The 17,139-nt window shown below is 53.8% G+C and overlaps 2 protein-coding genes across 2 annotated transcripts; one reads left to right on the top strand and one right to left on the bottom strand.

Moving 5' to 3' along the window:
- Positions 1-11,516: 11,516 nt before the first annotated feature.
- NGA_2102500 (uncharacterized protein) lies at positions 11,517-12,105 on the top strand (the record flags this gene model as incomplete). The annotated part of the gene is made up of 1 exon (XM_005855236.1): positions 11,517-12,105. A coding segment is annotated over one exon (478 nt), but the record flags the coding sequence as incomplete, so codon positions are not given.
- Positions 12,106-12,416: 311 nt separating this feature from the next.
- On the bottom strand, positions 12,417-13,338 carry NGA_2081400 (putative methyltransferase bcdin3d-like protein; the record flags this gene model as incomplete). The annotated part of the gene is made up of 1 exon (XM_005855235.1): positions 12,417-13,338. A coding segment is annotated over one exon (922 nt), but the record flags the coding sequence as incomplete, so codon positions are not given.
- Between the last annotated feature and the right edge of the window lie 3,801 nt (positions 13,339-17,139).

The following is a 17,139-nucleotide window of genomic DNA, read 5'->3' as shown; positions in this document are numbered from 1 at the left end:
CCCCTCCGCCCCCCTAGACCCACATCACGGACGTGACGAACGCGTCCCGGACACTGCTCATGGACCTGACCAGCTTGGCCTGGGACGAGACCATCCTCCGCACCTTGCAGATTCCGGCGGCCATGCTCCCTACCATCAAGTCCTCCTCTGAGGTGTACGCGGTGGGAAGCCCGACCACCGGCGACGCGCCCAACCCCCTGGCTGGGGTCCGCCTTGCGGGTATCATGGGAGATCAGCAATCCGCGCTTTTCGGGCAGACCTGCTTTCAGGCGGGCCAAGCCAAAGCCACCTACGGCACGGGCGCCTTCCTTCTCATGAACACGGGGACCTCGGCCATCGCCAGCGCGCGTGGTCTCCTCACCACAGTCGCCTTTCAACTCGACAAGGCCGCCCCCGTCTACGCCTTGGAAGGCTCTGTCGCCTACTGCGGTTCCTTGATCCAGTGGCTGCGGGACAATCTGGCCCTCCTCCCCTCCATCGGTGCCTCCGAAGCCCTGGCGGCCACGGTCAAAGACAACGGCGGCGTCTTCTTCGTCCCGGCCTTCTCGGGACTCTTCGCCCCCTATTGGCGAGACGATGCCCGCGGGGTGATTGTGGGGCTGACGGCCTTCAATGACAAGCACCATCTCGTCCGCGCCGCCCTCGAGTCCACGGCCTTCCAAATTCTTGAGGTCCTGGAAGCGATGGAGGAGGACAGTGGTGTCTCTCTGCAAATGCTGAAGGTGGGGGGAGGAATGACGGACAACAACCTGCTCATGCAATTTCAAGCAGACATCTTAGATGTACCGGTTTTGACGCCGCAGACGAAGGAAACAACAGCATTGGGAGCGGCCTTTGCCGCCGGATTGGCGGTTGGATTCTGGAAAAATTTTGAAGAGTTGCGATGCATTTGGAGCGTGGGGGTCAAATGGGACCCATACATGCCGGTTAAAACGAGAGAAAATCTAATTCACGGTTGGAGGAAGGCTGTGCAACGATCAGTAGGGTGGGTTGATAAGAAAACGGATACGACGGAGGGTTTGGGAGGGGTGCCTTTCAGGTTGATGCGCTACGCAAGCTTTAGCGCTTCGGGCAAAAACGGATTGCAGGGTGACGACGATGTGTATGGAAGGTATTCAGCGACGCGAGCGTGGAGTGCCTTATTGATCGGCACCCTGGGCACATTGGGGGTGGGGCTTCTTATCGGCAGTCGGTTGTGGACAAGGAGAGGAGGAGCGACAGGAGGTGTATGAACAAGAAGAAAAGAGAAGCCGCACGAGATGGTTTGTGTAATTCAAATAGTCGAGCATACTTCGAGTCTTTGACTTCTTTACCCCTTGAAACTTAGGGGAACTTGATTCTTGATGAACTTGACTTTGCTCTTCAATTTCCCGCGCATTGGTTTTGGGGGTTTTCTTCAGGAACGTATGGAAGCATCACGCTACCGTGGCGCTGGGCGGACACCGGCCGCTGGAGGTGGCGAAGGTCTTGGATGCCAACAGTGTTAATCTTTATATGCGCATGTCCCGTGCGCTCCAGTCATTCATCAGAACCAGCCCAAATCTAACGCCCTCCGCCATGGAGTACATTCACGAAATGAGCTTTTTCATGGCTGCGCTCCAGTTTCGCGCCAGATTGAAAGCGCTTCATCGGCCAGCTCATGTTGACGTATCATAGCATATTTTGCTGAAAACCTCATTTGGCTGCAGTCTTTGATTCTTTTGTCTACAAGACTATTGCTCTTTCCCCTGACCGCTCTAGAGAAGGACTCGGGACCGTACAAGTCACTGCGACGGGGGTCAAGGGTTGTGGTCTCCCCTTGGCGATGCCCGTATGGCAATGCTTTGGCATGCCGAAAACCCACCCCAGTGCAACATCAAGCCTTTGCGCACATAAGTAGGTCACAGTCATTATTTTTCCGAAAGTAACTCTCCCTCCACGGATGCGAATAAACAGGTAGCGGACCAAGTGGGGCAACAAAGCGAAAAGACAAGATACTCTCGCTTACCCTCATCTTCCTTGCAAGGATAAATTTCAGAGCAACCAAATACGGGATTCAACTATGTCTGTGAACGAGCATCGCCCCCAACCTGCTGAAAAAAAATTTGAGTCGGTGCGTTCAGGAAAAGTGCTTGTGTTATCTCGCCGTAAACGTCTTCCACGATGTGGTTGTAGATAACAGTGACAGAGGCCTCGCTCACACTTCCCTTCGACCATCCTAGCTCGAATACACAGACGAGCATTCTCGAACTTTTGTGTTCGGTGACGAGGATCATACGCTGGGCAACTCTTTAAGACATGTGCTGATGGGCCGCAAGGAGACGAGGTTTTGTGGCTACAGCGTCCCTCACCCCTCCGAACCGAAGATGAACATCCGGCTTCAGACATCTGCGACCAAACCAGCCTTGCAGGTGCTAAAAGACGGGCTGCATGAAATGGTGGAGATTTGTGACCTTTTTGACTTTACTTTGGACAGAGCCATAAGTGACTACGAAGAGCAGCAAGCAGACTCAACGGACGAGCGCGGAATTCACTAGGCGGGATCTGCTAGGCGCAGACAGTCGCGAAGATCTTCGACATGTACCATACGGAGTTTTTTTATGTGTGTAAAAATAAAGCAGGAAGCAAGACATTGTAAATACAGCGAATTTGTTCAGACAATGTTTTTCTTTCCCGTCAGAAATTTTTAGAAGCAAAGTAGACTTCATGCAGTGTAGTACAATGTCATCCGATGAGATTCCATTGTATTGATCGAAATTCACGCATCCTTTAAGGAAGAAGGTCTGCTGCGGACGCAAATTTACCGGAATAGAGTGTTTCATGATGAGGTAAGAGACAGCGTACTTGACGATAGGAGGTGAGGCCCCGGAAAATGGGCCGCGTTGATGTTTTTGGTCGGTACACCAGGATATTTTCTTGAATCACGCTCTTTCTTAAAAGAGCACTGATGTTGGATAGCTGCTTATCGTATACCATTTGATAGAAATGTTCCATATGAAAAAGGACGGGATCATAACACAAAGTGAGAATCAAAAAATGTCTCGGCGACGACCACGCCAGGGGTCGAACCTGGAACCTCATGCTCCGTAGGCATACGCGCTATCCATTGCGCCACGCGGCCACGCAAGGATTTGAAAGTGCAACGAGCCTTGATATCAAATCGGATACCCAAGTGCAACGCATTCGGAGCGAGCAAGTGGTACGTGTCGAGGAGAGAAACTCATGCAACGACTCCGCACTTGCTCTTTCATATGTGTGGTTTTTCAGCAGGTAAGAAGGAACAATCGAAAAGGGGATGGCAGTCGACGCTTCTGTTGTGTCAGAAACTCATGGTTTGTGTGTTATCTATCTTGACCTTCTGGAAGCCAAGCTCGACTACGCGAAGGGTTCCTTGCTTGAGCCGTATCAGGCTTCTTTCTGCAGAAGATTAATGATTTTGATATTGCTCTTGTCATGACGAGCCATCTTTCACTTCGTCGAAGTGATGGAGTGGCTCTCCAGTACCATTAAAGATTCAGTAAGATTAAAAAAGAAATCTGAGGTCTCTGTGGCCGTATAACCTCCTCCTTAAACCTGTCCCCTCGCAACGGCTGAAGGACGCGGAATGAAAAACGGTTAAAACGCCGTTGTATACTTTTGATAACAAAAAAACACGCTATATCCTAGCAATCGCCCGCGAATCTTCTTGTCAGTATTTTTCGACGAAAATCCATGTGAATTCCGAAATGATTTATTCATACATTTTTTTCTGCCGGCAGGGAGTGAAGGCTTTTGGTGGTGGAACGCTCTCTGGTACAAGCTTACACAAGTACCAAGGCCAAACATAGCACAGTGAACGACCCATAAATAATCATGCCACCCTCCATAATGGCTGCTACATCTGCTAAGGGCAGAGCAAAGCTCCCCAACAACGCACGTGCTGAACAAATGCAGTCCAATGGTACGCGTTCTAAGGGCAGCGCTCCCGCCCGCAAAAGCAACCGAAGGTCGAATGATGCAAGTGCTGCTGCTCCTGCCCTCGCCGCATCGCAGTCCAACACTATTTCACTCCTATATGAGAACAAGCCAGTAGCTGCACTGCAAGCTGCTATGGCGCGGCTACACCAAAATATTGCAGATACCCGACTGAAACTTGCTGAAGCACAGACCGATAATGACATTATCCGCCACCAGTATGTCACAACCATCCAGCCGAAATTTCACAACACATCCAAATCAGTAGAAATGATGCGGGAGGAAATAGAAAAAGTTCGCTTGAATAATCGCCTGGAATTACGCGTCTACGAAGACAAATTACTTGCCCTCGACTTATGTCATCAAGAGAACTTGCACCGCGCAGCTGTAGAAAGCCAACAGCTGCTCGCCACAGAAGACGAAGAAATGCCTGATCCGGACGATGATACCTCAGTAAAGTCTCCCGTCGAGTCGTCGTTAGTAGGCCCTCTAGAAAAAGACCAAGAATTCGATATGCTGCGGGATAATCTCTCAAAAGAGTACACTCAACTCCAGCAAAGGCTTGAAAGAGACCTCTCGGACCTCAAGAGGACTTGCGCGAGTCATCTAGAGGACTTCCAAGCAAATGTAGAACCCCACAAAAAGCTTGAGATGGAGGCCATAAAAGAAATTGCCGACCAGCATGATAAAAGACTCCAGCTTCAGCACGAGGCGGTCATCACGGACCTACAACAGTATTACAGAAACGTCATGGTGGACCAGGCAGCCAGCATACAAGCATACGATCAAGAGACTTCTAAAGTGCAAGCGAAACTTGAGGCGAACGCACTTCAGTGTGAAGAGCTCAGGGAAGCCATATCCAAGCTTCGTCAGCCCTTGGCGGTAGTTACGAAACGAGAGAAAGAGCTACAAAAAGCTGTCCAGATACGTCCGCGAGATCAAGCCTCATTGCAACATGCGCGAGGCCGCTTGCGCTTTTTGGACAAGAAGAGACAAGCTCTGGAGAAAGTCATGGAAGAGCGACGCTCAGCTCTCAAGGCTTTGGAGACAGGGGACCTTGAAGGAAGTGATCACGGAGGATTGACGTCGAAAACCTCCAACGGACACGAACAAGCATAGATGTGTGTAGTGAGATGCGTTTAACTTGCTAACTTGATTGCAGCTTATAAGCCTCACTGTGTATCAAATTTTTACATACTGATTACGCCATTCACATTTGTTCAGGAGGTTCTCGCACTAAGCTTTGTACAGATGTGCGCTTCCTGACCCATCTACTTCAAGCTGGCATCCTATTTCGCGCAAAACGCGGGCTACAGTTTATTGCCTATCATGGTTAGGCTGCATTCTTCTTTCTTGCACCGGAAAGGACCTGGTTCTCTTGTAGCTGCTGTCGCACCCAACCCTCTAACCCTCCCGCGACGACAATCTCCTGAGCCACGCGTCCGACAGGGTCAAATGGACATCCTCCGATTTCTTTTTTCGTGTCATCACCGCCGCGCGAAACCAATTTTAGGATAGAGGCCACAAAATCCACTTCCAAAGAGTAGTCAGGCAAACGTATGCTTGGCATGTGCATACCGGAACCAAAATTGCTTTGAGAAAGACGACGTTCGATATCGGCCACAAGCGCGGGTGCCTCCAAGATTAGCAGGGCATTGTTCAAAGCGTTCCGTCGAAAAGTTTCGTTGACACTTGCCGTCACGATCACTCGAATACCACATGCACGCAGAGCTGTGGCAGCCTGTTCTCGAGATGAACCGCAGCCAAAATTGGGACCCGTCACTAGCACGTCCCCGGGCTGCACCAGGGAGGCGAATGCGGGGTCGTAGTTCTCCATTGCCACGTTTGCCTGTGCTCGGGCGTCCATGTCCTCGTAACAGTGACGTCCGGCATAGATTCCGTCCGTATCGATGTTGGGCGACGGGGTCAAGAGGACGGCGCCTCGGAGGATAGGAGGAAAGCCGCTGATGACAGTGTGCGAGGTGTCTGCAGCACGCGGAGCGACTCCAGGACGGTCCTCACGGGCCCTATCGCGTTGCCCCGGCCCTTCAGGCGATGCATCCTTGCCGCGCAGCGTCTGAATCTCCCTCGCCGTCACTTCCCACAAGCTGTCCTCCTGTCCGCTGTCCACACGCCCGGGGCTGGCGATATACCCCTTCAGGGCTGACTGCGCGACTACAGCGGGCGAGGCGAGATACGCCTGCGCGTGCCTCGACCCCATGCGCCCTTTGAAGTTCCTGTTTGTAGCCGATATCGCAACCTCCCCATCCCGCAGCAACCCTCTTCCCAAACCCACGCACGGCCCACACCCAGAGGGCAACTCCACCGCTCCCGCTGCCACCAAGGCTGACCAATCGCCTCGTTTTTTCGACTCCTCCTCGACTTCGCTCGAGGCCGCGGCTATGTAGAGTTCAACCCCGGGTGCCACTGTGCGGTCGCGCAATATATCGGCAGCGCTTGTGAGGTCGCTCACGCGGCTGTTCACACAGGAGACAATGTATGCCTTGTGGACCTGCACGCGTCGCTCTTCGAGGGAACGCGCGGGCGTGATGCTCTTGATGGCGTTGGGGCCCGCAACCAAAGGCACCAGACGTGAGAGGTCGAGGGCCAACGTCTTGGCGTATTGCGCCTTCTCGTCCGTCCTCTCCCACATCCCAGGCTCTCCTGCGGCCATGGCGTGCGCCACGCGTTCGCTTGCCAGCACCCGGGGGGGAACGGAAGCAGGAGGCGCCATCGACCCGCCCTTTTCATGCATGTCTACCCCCACAGCGCCGTATTTCTCTCGCAATTTCCCGGCCCGCCCCTGTAGCCACTTCAGGGTGACGCCATCGGCGGGAAATACTCCGGAGAGGGCGCCCCATTCCGTGGTCATGTTACTGATGGTCATCCTGTCCTCCATGCCCAGGCAGCTCAAGCCATCTCCCGCGAACTCGACCGCATGGTTCAGAACCTCGTCCTTCCTGAAGAGGCCGCATAGGGCTAATATCACGTCTTTACCCCCCACACCCTGGCGAAGCACGCCCGTCAGCTCGACGCGTGCCACGGGAGGGACCCGCCACCAGGTCCTGCCCGTAGCCCAAAGAGCGGCGGCATCCGTGCGTACCACCGGCGTACCCAGTGCACCCAATGCTCCGTACATGTTAGAATGACTGTCACTGGCCACAACCATCCAGCCTGGCTGCACGTAACCCTCCTCGCACAAAACCTGATGGCCTATGCCCCGCCCGGCTGGGAAGAAGTCGAGGCCGTGCTGACGAGCAAAGTTCTCGATCGCTGCGTACCGAGCTAGATTTTTGGGGGAACTATCTTGCACATTGTGGTCAAGGGCCAGCACCGGCTGCCGCTGATCTGCGATGCTTGGAAATGGATTGTCAGGGCTAATAGCGCTGCCCTCAGAGTGAGAGAGGGAGACAAATTTTGTCATGACCGCCAGGGTATTGTCATGCGTCATCACATGCTTCGGCTTTATGGAGATTATATTCCCTGCACTAATGTCTTTTTTGTCCGCGTCCACCGCGTGGCGCCGAGCAATTTTTTCAACCAAGTTTAACGGAGATGCTGCAGCAGCAAAAGAACACCGAGGCTGGTTGCAGGCGGCCAAATTCTGCTGAAGTAATTGCAATGAACGACCCTGCCGCCCCAGCAACCGGGGATGCGCGGCCATGTGCAGAAAATTCTGCCCTCTACGTCGTGTGTATACGCGTTGCTCGGATCAGTACCTGTGGCTTGCGATTAGGACAGGGGCAATGGACTGGTTAGTGAAGTCGAACTGCGAAAGTCGGCGACAGAGCGACCTGGTCCGTCCTATCTCCTCAACGCGAGCAATGATGGAACTTCCTGTCGTGCAGCAACGTCTGAATGCTTCATTTCATACACGCCTACACAGTCTTTGCACGCCCACTGACGACAGCTGCAGCGGGGTGTGGAGGTAGGCTGCCCGGGCACGTGTCGTCAAGAGGATGAGGGAAACGTCACGCTGGAGGAGGCGGAGCCCTTTAACCCGTTTATTCTCCTTTAAAGCCTCCCTTTGGCCGGACTGTAGGACAACGTCCGCCTCGAAGCTGTTGCCGGCCCACTCCCTTGATCTTTGTTCCATTTTTGTCCTGCTCGCAATCCTCGTTTCCGCTTCATCACACCCAACCTCCCTGCCTCCAACTCGTCGACAAACCCCGTCCCTTTCCCGCCTGCCGCGACTTTTCCAGGCACGGTCCTCGTACACGGCCTTCCAGCATGCAAACCACCCACAGTATTTGTACACACTTCGAAATGTCCGTGGCGGGGCATACCCTTCCAGGGACGACCAGGGCTATGGGAGAGGCGGCTATCCTCCTTACGACGACGACTACGGTGACGATTTTTACGACACTGATTCGTACTACCCACCACCCCCACCCCCTCCCTCTTCCTCTCGGAACCGCAATCGAGCATCAGGGCGCCCATCCTCCCCCCCCACGTCGCCCAGAGGGAGACCCGGCAGCAGCGCGAGCGCCTCTAGCTTCCGCTCTCTGGTCAACGAGCCCGTCCCGCCCTCTCTCAAACGTCTGGGCTTCACCCTCTTGGGCGCCAGCCTGGTCTTGACCGCCATGGGTGTCTCTCTCTTCTTTGAGCGGAACCTCTTGCGCCTTGGCAACCTGTGCTTGATTGTGGGCTTGCCCCTCTACTTCGGCCCTGGCCGGGTCATGCGCTTGCTGGTGGCCAGAGAGAAGCTGCGGGCATCCGTCTGTTTCTGTCTGGGCGTGCTCCTGGTGCTGCGAGGGAACTCCTTCTTGGGGATGCTGCTGGAGGTGTTTGGGTTTTTCAACTTGTTTGCCAACTTCTTCCCCGTCGTCTTGGCCCTCCTCCGAGGCCTCCCTGTGGTCGGCGACCTCTTGAAGCGGCCGGAGAGGGGCCCAGGGAGCGGGGGGGGGGAGAGGGAAGGAGTACTACGGGCAGAGCGGGAGAGGGACGTACAGGGATTCGTATCAGGGTGACTACGGCGACAGATGGTAAGGGGATAGTAGCTGGTGCTGGGCGAGGCAAGGATTGGATAAGGAGCTACGACCCAAAGCATGGCGACGGGGAGCAAGACGCGTTCCGGGCGAGGTTCAAACGCCCTCAGCTTGCTCTCTTCTCTTTTGCGTGGAGTGTCGGAACTGTATGCCCAGGTTGAGCTCGGAAAGCCTGTATGAGGCGGGACGGTCACGGAAAGCAGGGCCGGCCTGCCTTTCCTTGTAGCGTCAAAGTCCTCCAACTGTTCACATGCCGTGAGAAAAGAAAAAGAAACATTTTCTGTGCGCTCACTGGGACGCTGCCGACCCTTCTCCTTTTTGTTTTACTCGTTTCAAATGATTACCTGATGTCGTTCGCATATCCACAATTCTTATCCTTCATTTTTCATAACAAGCGACCTCTCTCCCTCGACCAGCCATTTTGTAAAACTGCAATCTCAAGCCCTTCTCGCCCTGCAAGCCTGGCCATTCTTTCTTTAAGCCTCCTCCTCTCTTACGGCCTTTGCGATAGCCTATCTTCACGCACGATTCTCCAATGACCGCGCCCCTTAGTCCTTTGTCCTACGGCCCGGGGCAGTGGGTGATGGGTCTCGCCCAGAAAGCAGAGCGGATCTCCAGGGCACACATCCTCTCCCTTGGCAAGCACTATCTATGCAATTCCTTCGTGACAGTCGCGTATCCCTCCACCCGCCTGCTTCCTCCTGACTCGCCCCCAGGCACACATCCCAATCGACCATCACGCTGACACCCTCTCCTTCTCGCCTTTCATTTCCTTATGTCCCTTCCCCACACCCACATGGCTTTACGTGGCAGTGGGTGGGAAATCCTCCTTACCCACCCAGCTGTTGCGACGCTTCAGTCGCGCGTAGACCTTGGCGTTCTCCGTCTCAAACTTGTCTTTGAGCGTCTCCTCCTCCTTCGCCAGCATGGCGTTACACGATGCGGGCAAAAACGTCACTCCCCCGGCCACCATGCGCAGGCTGTCTTGCAGTTTGTGGCATTCCTTGATATTGACCACCCCGGCTACGTCGGAACTCTCGTTAAAGTGTGAGAGTCGGGTCAGGAAACCTTGGTTGGCCTGCGAGGTCGCATTGAGTTTGCACGCCCGAGGGAGGGAATCCGCTTTGTCTGCCCCGAGCACACGGCGGAGCATCATACATTCTGGATCGTAGGAAATTAAGGTATTCCAATGAAGACAGGTGGGGTGTTAGGACATGTGAAAGGCACAGAGGAAACCTAAGGTAGACAACATTTTCTGACACGAAACTGTAAGGAAGGGATCAAGTCCATCTTTTTCTCAGGAATAAGCGCGTAATCCCACTACAAACCCATGCATCCTGTCTTGGTTAATCTTTCGCCCTGGATCATGCCTAGTGTTGGCTGCCCGCTAGACGCACCTTTCATATGCACCTTATGGGGGACGTAAGAGTCTTCCTCTTCCTCCAAATTGGGCCACACTCCGTCCACTTCAGCGGTGAGACTGTTACGACGCATAATTTTGAAGTCTTTACCCTGCATATTTTTTCGTTTTCTTCTTGATTTCCTCTTTTCAGAGCTTTTCCCTTGCTGGGCGCGTGCTAGTTGGCTTCTACTTGAAGTTGAGGGATGAAGAAAATAAAAGTTGTTAATGTGTGAAAATCCTCGAGGGAAGACACACCTCCAGTCTCAACAAATCTTTTGTCGTAACTGTGGGTTTTCCCACGTCTTAATTCAATTCATCTAAAAAGGAAAACACATGTGAAAGTCTTGCAGGCCAAGTTGATGTTCTGCTTCGGTTCTCAAGCTCAAGAAATTCAAGTGCATTTCCGACTCCTATAGGAAGTCGTGATTGGCACACGATGCCAGCAGATCAAGAATGAACGACCAAAACCTATTTATATTTACCCAAAAGTGCGTGGTTATTTATCCAAAATCACGTGATCAATGTGAAAAGGGCTACCCCAGGATCTCACTACAGAATAGTTGGGGGGGGAAGGGATCGGGTGGGAGGTTGCCTCTGAGAGGTCAAAGTGCTTAGCCTAGCCCACAGTATTCAACACGACATTCGAAAAAAGATGAAGCAATGACACACATGCATTCCTCTCGCTTCATGATGCAGGATGTGGAGCTTTTCTTTCATTATTGACACGCGAGGCCGCAGACGGCGCCGTCGGCTTGACACCTTGAAGCAGATGCATGCTCTCGCCCGTGCGAGAGGATCCTCGCGCCGCTAAAGCACGTGAATGCTCCGGCAGTCCGACGTGCAGGCGTAATGGCGCCATGTATAACTTAAAACCACGAGCGACTACTTTTGTGTGAGTCAGACCGGCGATGGAAAAAGACGTCTCAAGTTTGCTATGCCCCCCTTGCTTTTCTGATGTACTGCCCTGTAGCGTGCACCCGATCCCGCTGCTTTCTTGGCGAGTATATGACAAGGAAAAATGAACGAGTGCTCAGATTTCAGAGACTCGTATCCTGTAGGCGATCACAAGCGAAGTGTGCGCTTGCTTTCAGCTTTCCTCCTCGCTGCCGCCATCAATTTTCCGAGTGATGCTCCATCCATCCGTATTCCTTTTTTTCATAACTTGGGCACATTGACGTATTTGATACTCGGCAAACAGGTAGAAGTTCGATTTTGACAACCTCATCACTCTGCCACAAGATGACCGACCCCCAAGCCCGCCTCCAAGCAGCCGTAACAACGTGCATGGACAAACTAGACCGCGCCTACATACGAAAGCTGAGCAAAAATGCTTACTCCTGCATGGCGGCGTGCCACGATCATAGCTCGTACACTTCTCAAGACGTCCAACAATGTGTTGGGGCTTGTTCGACGGGACTCCAGGAAATTAATGCTTTAATCTCAAACGAACTCCAGTACTTTCAAAATCGATTGCAGCGTTGCCAGCAGTCTTGCGAGGATGAAGTCCGAGATACTCAAGCGAAAGCGGGTGGGGGCAAACCTGATCCCTCTCAGCAAGCGAAGCTCCAAGGTATATACGATAAATGTGTGGGGAAATGCGTGGACACTCACCTGCCATTAGTGAACGCTATGGAGGCAAAGCTGGCAGGAGAGTGCAAGAAGCGCTTGTAATTCATGGATACGAAGGGTCGTGTTGGAATGGAGTTTATGAAGCATTGAAGGGCAAGCGAGCCCATAAGTAAATGCTAAAAATGCAAAGAAATCAAAAGCAGAAAGTCTAAACACTTTAGGCTGACGAAGTTGCTCCCAAATGGCATGCGTGACAGATGAAAATATATGCCGAAGCGGGTGATTCTTCGGACAGGCGTCTACGTCACAATTCCCATGCATTTCGCCACGCACATCCATCCGAGCAGCCGTGCAAATGTTTCTCATTCTGCTCGTGTGTTGTGCATCGCGTGCAAACTGCCAACCAGGAGTACCTTTTTTTTCATTTTGTAATATTTCTTATCCTTCCGATTTACGTTTCCGCCCCCGATCGTCCTTGATCCTCGGTCTCTCCTTCTCCGACGCGTCGCCGATATCGCTCTCTCCTTCCTCTTCCTCCTCGTGTCTCTCCTCCCTGTAGTACACAAAGAGCTCCCTGCCCCATGCTGACGAAGCCCCCAAGTTAATCGCTTTCGTGAACCCCCACTCCCTCTTCCCGTCCTCCCTCATGACCATGGCAGACGTGTCTGCGACCGTTACCGGTTGGAAATACACTGCCGGGTCGAATCCTGCTCGTTTCAGGCGCTTGCGAGCCGCCTTGTAGCTTTTTTGTGTCTGGGGCTCTAAGACCAGACAGTGCGTCCATTCCGCAGCGCGCCTCAAGAAAGTTTCAAGAGCGTTCTCTCCGTGGACTAGATGGATCCACATCGTCGTTGAGAATATGGTCAACAGATCGAACTTGATGGTTCGGCCTTGACGAGTCTCCTCTCTCCCATCGACACTTTCCAAAGGTCTTGAATGCCTTGGACGAGAGTCGTCGTCATTTCCTCCCAGGTCACCATCTTTGTCTAAAAAAGCCCGCATGATCTCCTCGGCCCGAGCCCAATCCGTGACAAGATCGACGGCCGCAAATGATACGTCCCCACACTCTCCCTCTATCTTCTCCTCCTCGACTGATTCCTCTTTTGCCCTATTAATGAGATTTTCATCAAAGTCCAGGCCTAGCCCTGCCACAGGTCGGTGGGAGAGATTTCTGAGGCGGCGACAGAGCTCTCTGGTCAGCCTACCGGTATTGCAGCCCCAGTCAGCTATTAAAAGCCGTTTTCTCCCACCGTTCTTATTGTCTCCATACTTGAGAATACCTGCTAACGCCGCTTCGTTTTTGTTCTGCTTTCCAAGAGCCAGACGATCGCATGTGGAGGGTATGCCTAGCAGGGCAGCGACGCGTGACTCGAAAGGATGAAAAGAGTAGTAATGCGGAAAATTACCATTAAAGTGCCCTCCTTGCACAGCAATAGAATATTTCGGTATCGATGACGAGAGTCGCTCGCTCCCAGTGTCCGCCTTGCTGTCACCGTGAGCCAGCGACGGAGATTTGACCATCTACGTGCCAGTGCTGGAGGGGGGGAGGTTGGTGCTTGGAATGGCGTTGACCGAGTCGATGCAAGTTACCCGCCCCGACCCCGCATCTGCTCCCTGTTTGTAGAATGCCAAACGTCGTACGGGACTTAAAGAACAAATTGTTGAGCGTATTGCTCCCGCGTGCGGTATATTTTTTTTAATTCCTTCTACTCGCGGCCCTCGGTCGCCCCGCCCTACTACTGCCTCGCTCACTAGCCGCACATAATTCTGCCATTGCCCCCCCGTACATGTACAGAGACGAAAGAAGGGGTAGATATACCTAGGGAGGGGAATTGCAGCCAATCGCAGAGCCGACGGATCCTTCCTTACTAACCTCAACTCTGCCCTCGGAAGCCGTCGGATCAAGCGAGCGTATGCCTCCTCCAACCTGCTCCAAAGAAGCTAATCGGTACAAAGTCTCACACCTTGAAGAGCGTGATGACACAGCCTACCGGCGCGCAGAGAAACAATATCGACGCCAGCGCGTCCCCGTTAACAAACGTCGCAACCGCTTCGTCCGCCGGGACCCTGACCTCGCCCACGCGATCGACTTTGCAAAACGAGGCAGTCGGATGGACCAGCGTGTGCTGCTTTTAGAAACGGTGGAAGGCGGTCGTGAAATTTACAGCGTTCGTGATCGCCCTGGGTTCTACTATATACGGGGTGCCTTGACCTGGCAGGCACAAGTGCGTTGGGCACGTCGGTGCCTGACGGAATTTTCCCGCTCGCCATTCACCAACATCACGAACCACATCCGTCTCGCCCTCCGCCCGGCGCGCGACATGGAATGCCCGCATCAGTCTGGTCAAGAGGCTCTATGGGACGCAGCAGTACGGCGGGTAGAATCTGAGGGGTGGGAAGGAGGTGACGAGGAGGACGGAGAGGAGAAGAGGACGGGTCAAGCCTTGCAACAGGCCCTTCAAGATTTATACGCCTTGCGATGGGCTAACCTAGGTGCAAACTACATTTGGACGACGCGGAAATACGCAGTACCTGTGAAAGAGGCCGCGAAAGAGGAGACGGGGCGGGGCGGGGGCCTGAGGGAGGGCGAGACTGTCAGGGACTCGGGAGGGCCGCATGCCACGAATAGGGACGAGGAGGGGGGTGCACAAGGCACCCCGTCTAGTGTGCACTCCCGCGTGAGGAATTTACACGAAGGAAAGGTTGGGGCGGAGGAGGTCGGGCTGCCTGAAAGAGCGGCTTTTCCGCCATCGGACGGTCTCCCCGTGCCCCAGGCGTTGACCGATTTAGCGCGGGAGGTCCTCGAGGACATTGCCCACGCGGAAAGCCACCGTCCCTGCACCAGCAAGGGGGAGAGGGCGTTCCCTCTACCGATGAATTTCCGCGGGGAGGCAGGGATCGTAAACTATTACCCTCCGGAGAGTAGCATGGGGGGCCACGTCGACGACGCGGAGGGGGCCACGAGCGTCCCTCTCGTCTCCTTCAGCCTGGGTTTGGGCTGCGTCTTCCTTTTGGGGGGAAAGGACAAGGAGGTAGCGCCTGTGCCGCTTGTTTTCCGAAGTGGCGATTGCATGGTCATGGCGGGAGAAGCGCGTTTGGCTTTCCATGGAGTGCCCTGTATCCTGGAAGAGAGCGCCGGGCCGGACCCCGCATTGGGGCAATGGACGAGGGTGGCGGCAGTCTTGCGGGAGGATGACGGAGCAAGTCGCGCGGCGGAGGCTCGCATGCTGTCGCACTATTTGACATCCTCCAGGCTGAATTTCAACGTGAGGCAAGTCTGGAGACGGGAGCTTTGCGAGGGGGCAGAAGGCTTGCGCCCTTGAAGCCTCCAAGGAAGGTAGCTGTGAAAAGGAATGATGTAGAAACACGCATATGGTACGATCTAGATTTTTTACTCGCAGCTCTAAATCTTCACTTCTTCGAATTTTGTCGCGTGGGCCCTTGCCGCCAACCTCGCTAATATCCCCCCCCCAACATACACGCTCAACTACGAAGCTTGAGGCCAAAATCTGACCTTTTCTGCCCTGTTCCAGCCTGTATTCTCTCTTGCTTCATTTTTGCCTATCGTTTGGCCCCAGGGCCACGCGTGCGGCCAAGCCTGCTGGTTGCTTTTATGTGTAGCTCTCATAGTGTCACATTGGCGTCCACCGTCTCCGTGTTGTCGCATCCCGCCCCCACCGTATATTTACACACGGAATGGCACACATTGATCATCATATCCGCAACGCCTTTCGCTCCTCTTCTGATTTATCTTCCTTGGCATCACCTCTCCTTCTAGCTTTCAATCCGTCATCACGCCTTCTGCACCAACCCTAGTTCCACTGATGTCTGATCGAATTTTCGAAGCTTCATATAATTCACTGGAATTTTCAGGCCAAAGAGAGTCGCGGCTCCGAAGAGCCCTTTAATGAAGAAGCGGTTCACCAGCGTGGGTGATACGGCGTTCGCGGACAGCATGATCGCGGCGTTCAAAAACATGGAGGACATGATCGCATTCACCATGGTCGATTGGACTATGTCGATGCGTTTGAAAGCACGTTCACTCTCCAGCACTCGCACCCGGAGCTTGAGATCGCCTTGCTCCGCCCGTCGTAGCGTGTCCTCGATCTGGGCCACTTTGCGTGGGGAGGTGACAACCGCGGCCAAGTCCTGCGGCCGCCAGCCAAGCTTTTTCTGCCACCCCTTCAGGAGCGATAGGGTGGCCGAGCCGTCGCGCAAATCCACCAATTCTTTGAGAAAGGGCTGGGCCAAGCGGGTCAAATCGTACCTACTGTCCAGGCCCTTGCCAATCCCGTCCAAGGAGGTAAAGGCACGGAAGACGAAGGTGAAGGTTGGGGGAAACTTGAAAGGGAGATCCGTAGAGAGCGAGAGCAAGTCAGCTCCCAGCTGTGCGCGTCGCGAGGCCCTCTGCTGCTTCTGCGTCTCTTTGTCCAATTCGTTCACCCATTTTCCTCCTGTGTTCAACGTGCTCCCAAACTCTGCCAGGAAAAAACGCGCTATCTTTTCCACCGAGACTCGGTCAGCGCCACGACGTAGAATGCCCACACTCTCCATGGCGTCACAGGTCGCCTTGGCGTCCCCTTCGTACACCGAAAAGATCAAATCGACCAGGCCCTTCTTCACCTCGGGTCTGAACTCATCCATCATTCCAAAGTCGTAGTAGATCAAGCGCCCGTCCATGTAGTTGTCACAAGCCACGTTCCCCCTGTAGGGTCAAGCGGGGACAGAAATACAGGGAGAAATCAATTGAGCGGTGCCCGAGCAGAATAATAAGACATATAAAACACAACAAATGAGGGACGGAAAGCATCAGAGTCAGCACATTTCCCACACATGACCAAAAACGCGCGACTTCAACCCCCAGCCACCGATCCCTTCGCCTCCTCACGCTGACGTACGGGTGCGGGTCGCAATGGAAAAATCCGTGCCGACACAGCTGAAAGAGGTATGACTCCGCCGATCGCTTAGCCAGAAGCTTTCGGTCGATACCCGCCGCATCGATTTTCTCGATGTCAGACACCTTGATGCCAGGACAGTACTCCATGGCCAGCACCCGCCTGCTCGTGAATTCCCAGTAGATCTTCGGGACTTTCACCCACGGGATGTCCTTGAAATCGTTAGCAAAACGCTCGGCGTTCCTGCCCTCGTTTTCGTAGTCGATTTCCTTGTACAAGAGCTTGGCACTTTCCTCGTAGATGCTCTTCCAGTCCCGCGCCGCCCCGTCGTTCTTGGGATCGAATTTATCCA

The sequence above is a fragment of the Nannochloropsis gaditana genome (assembly GCF_000240725.1).
Source record: "Nannochloropsis gaditana CCMP526 unplaced genomic scaffold scaffold253, whole genome shotgun sequence".
Lineage (NCBI taxonomy): Eukaryota > Eustigmatophyceae > Eustigmatales > Monodopsidaceae > Microchloropsis > Microchloropsis gaditana.
This window is presented reverse-complemented; position numbering and strand designations above follow the sequence as displayed.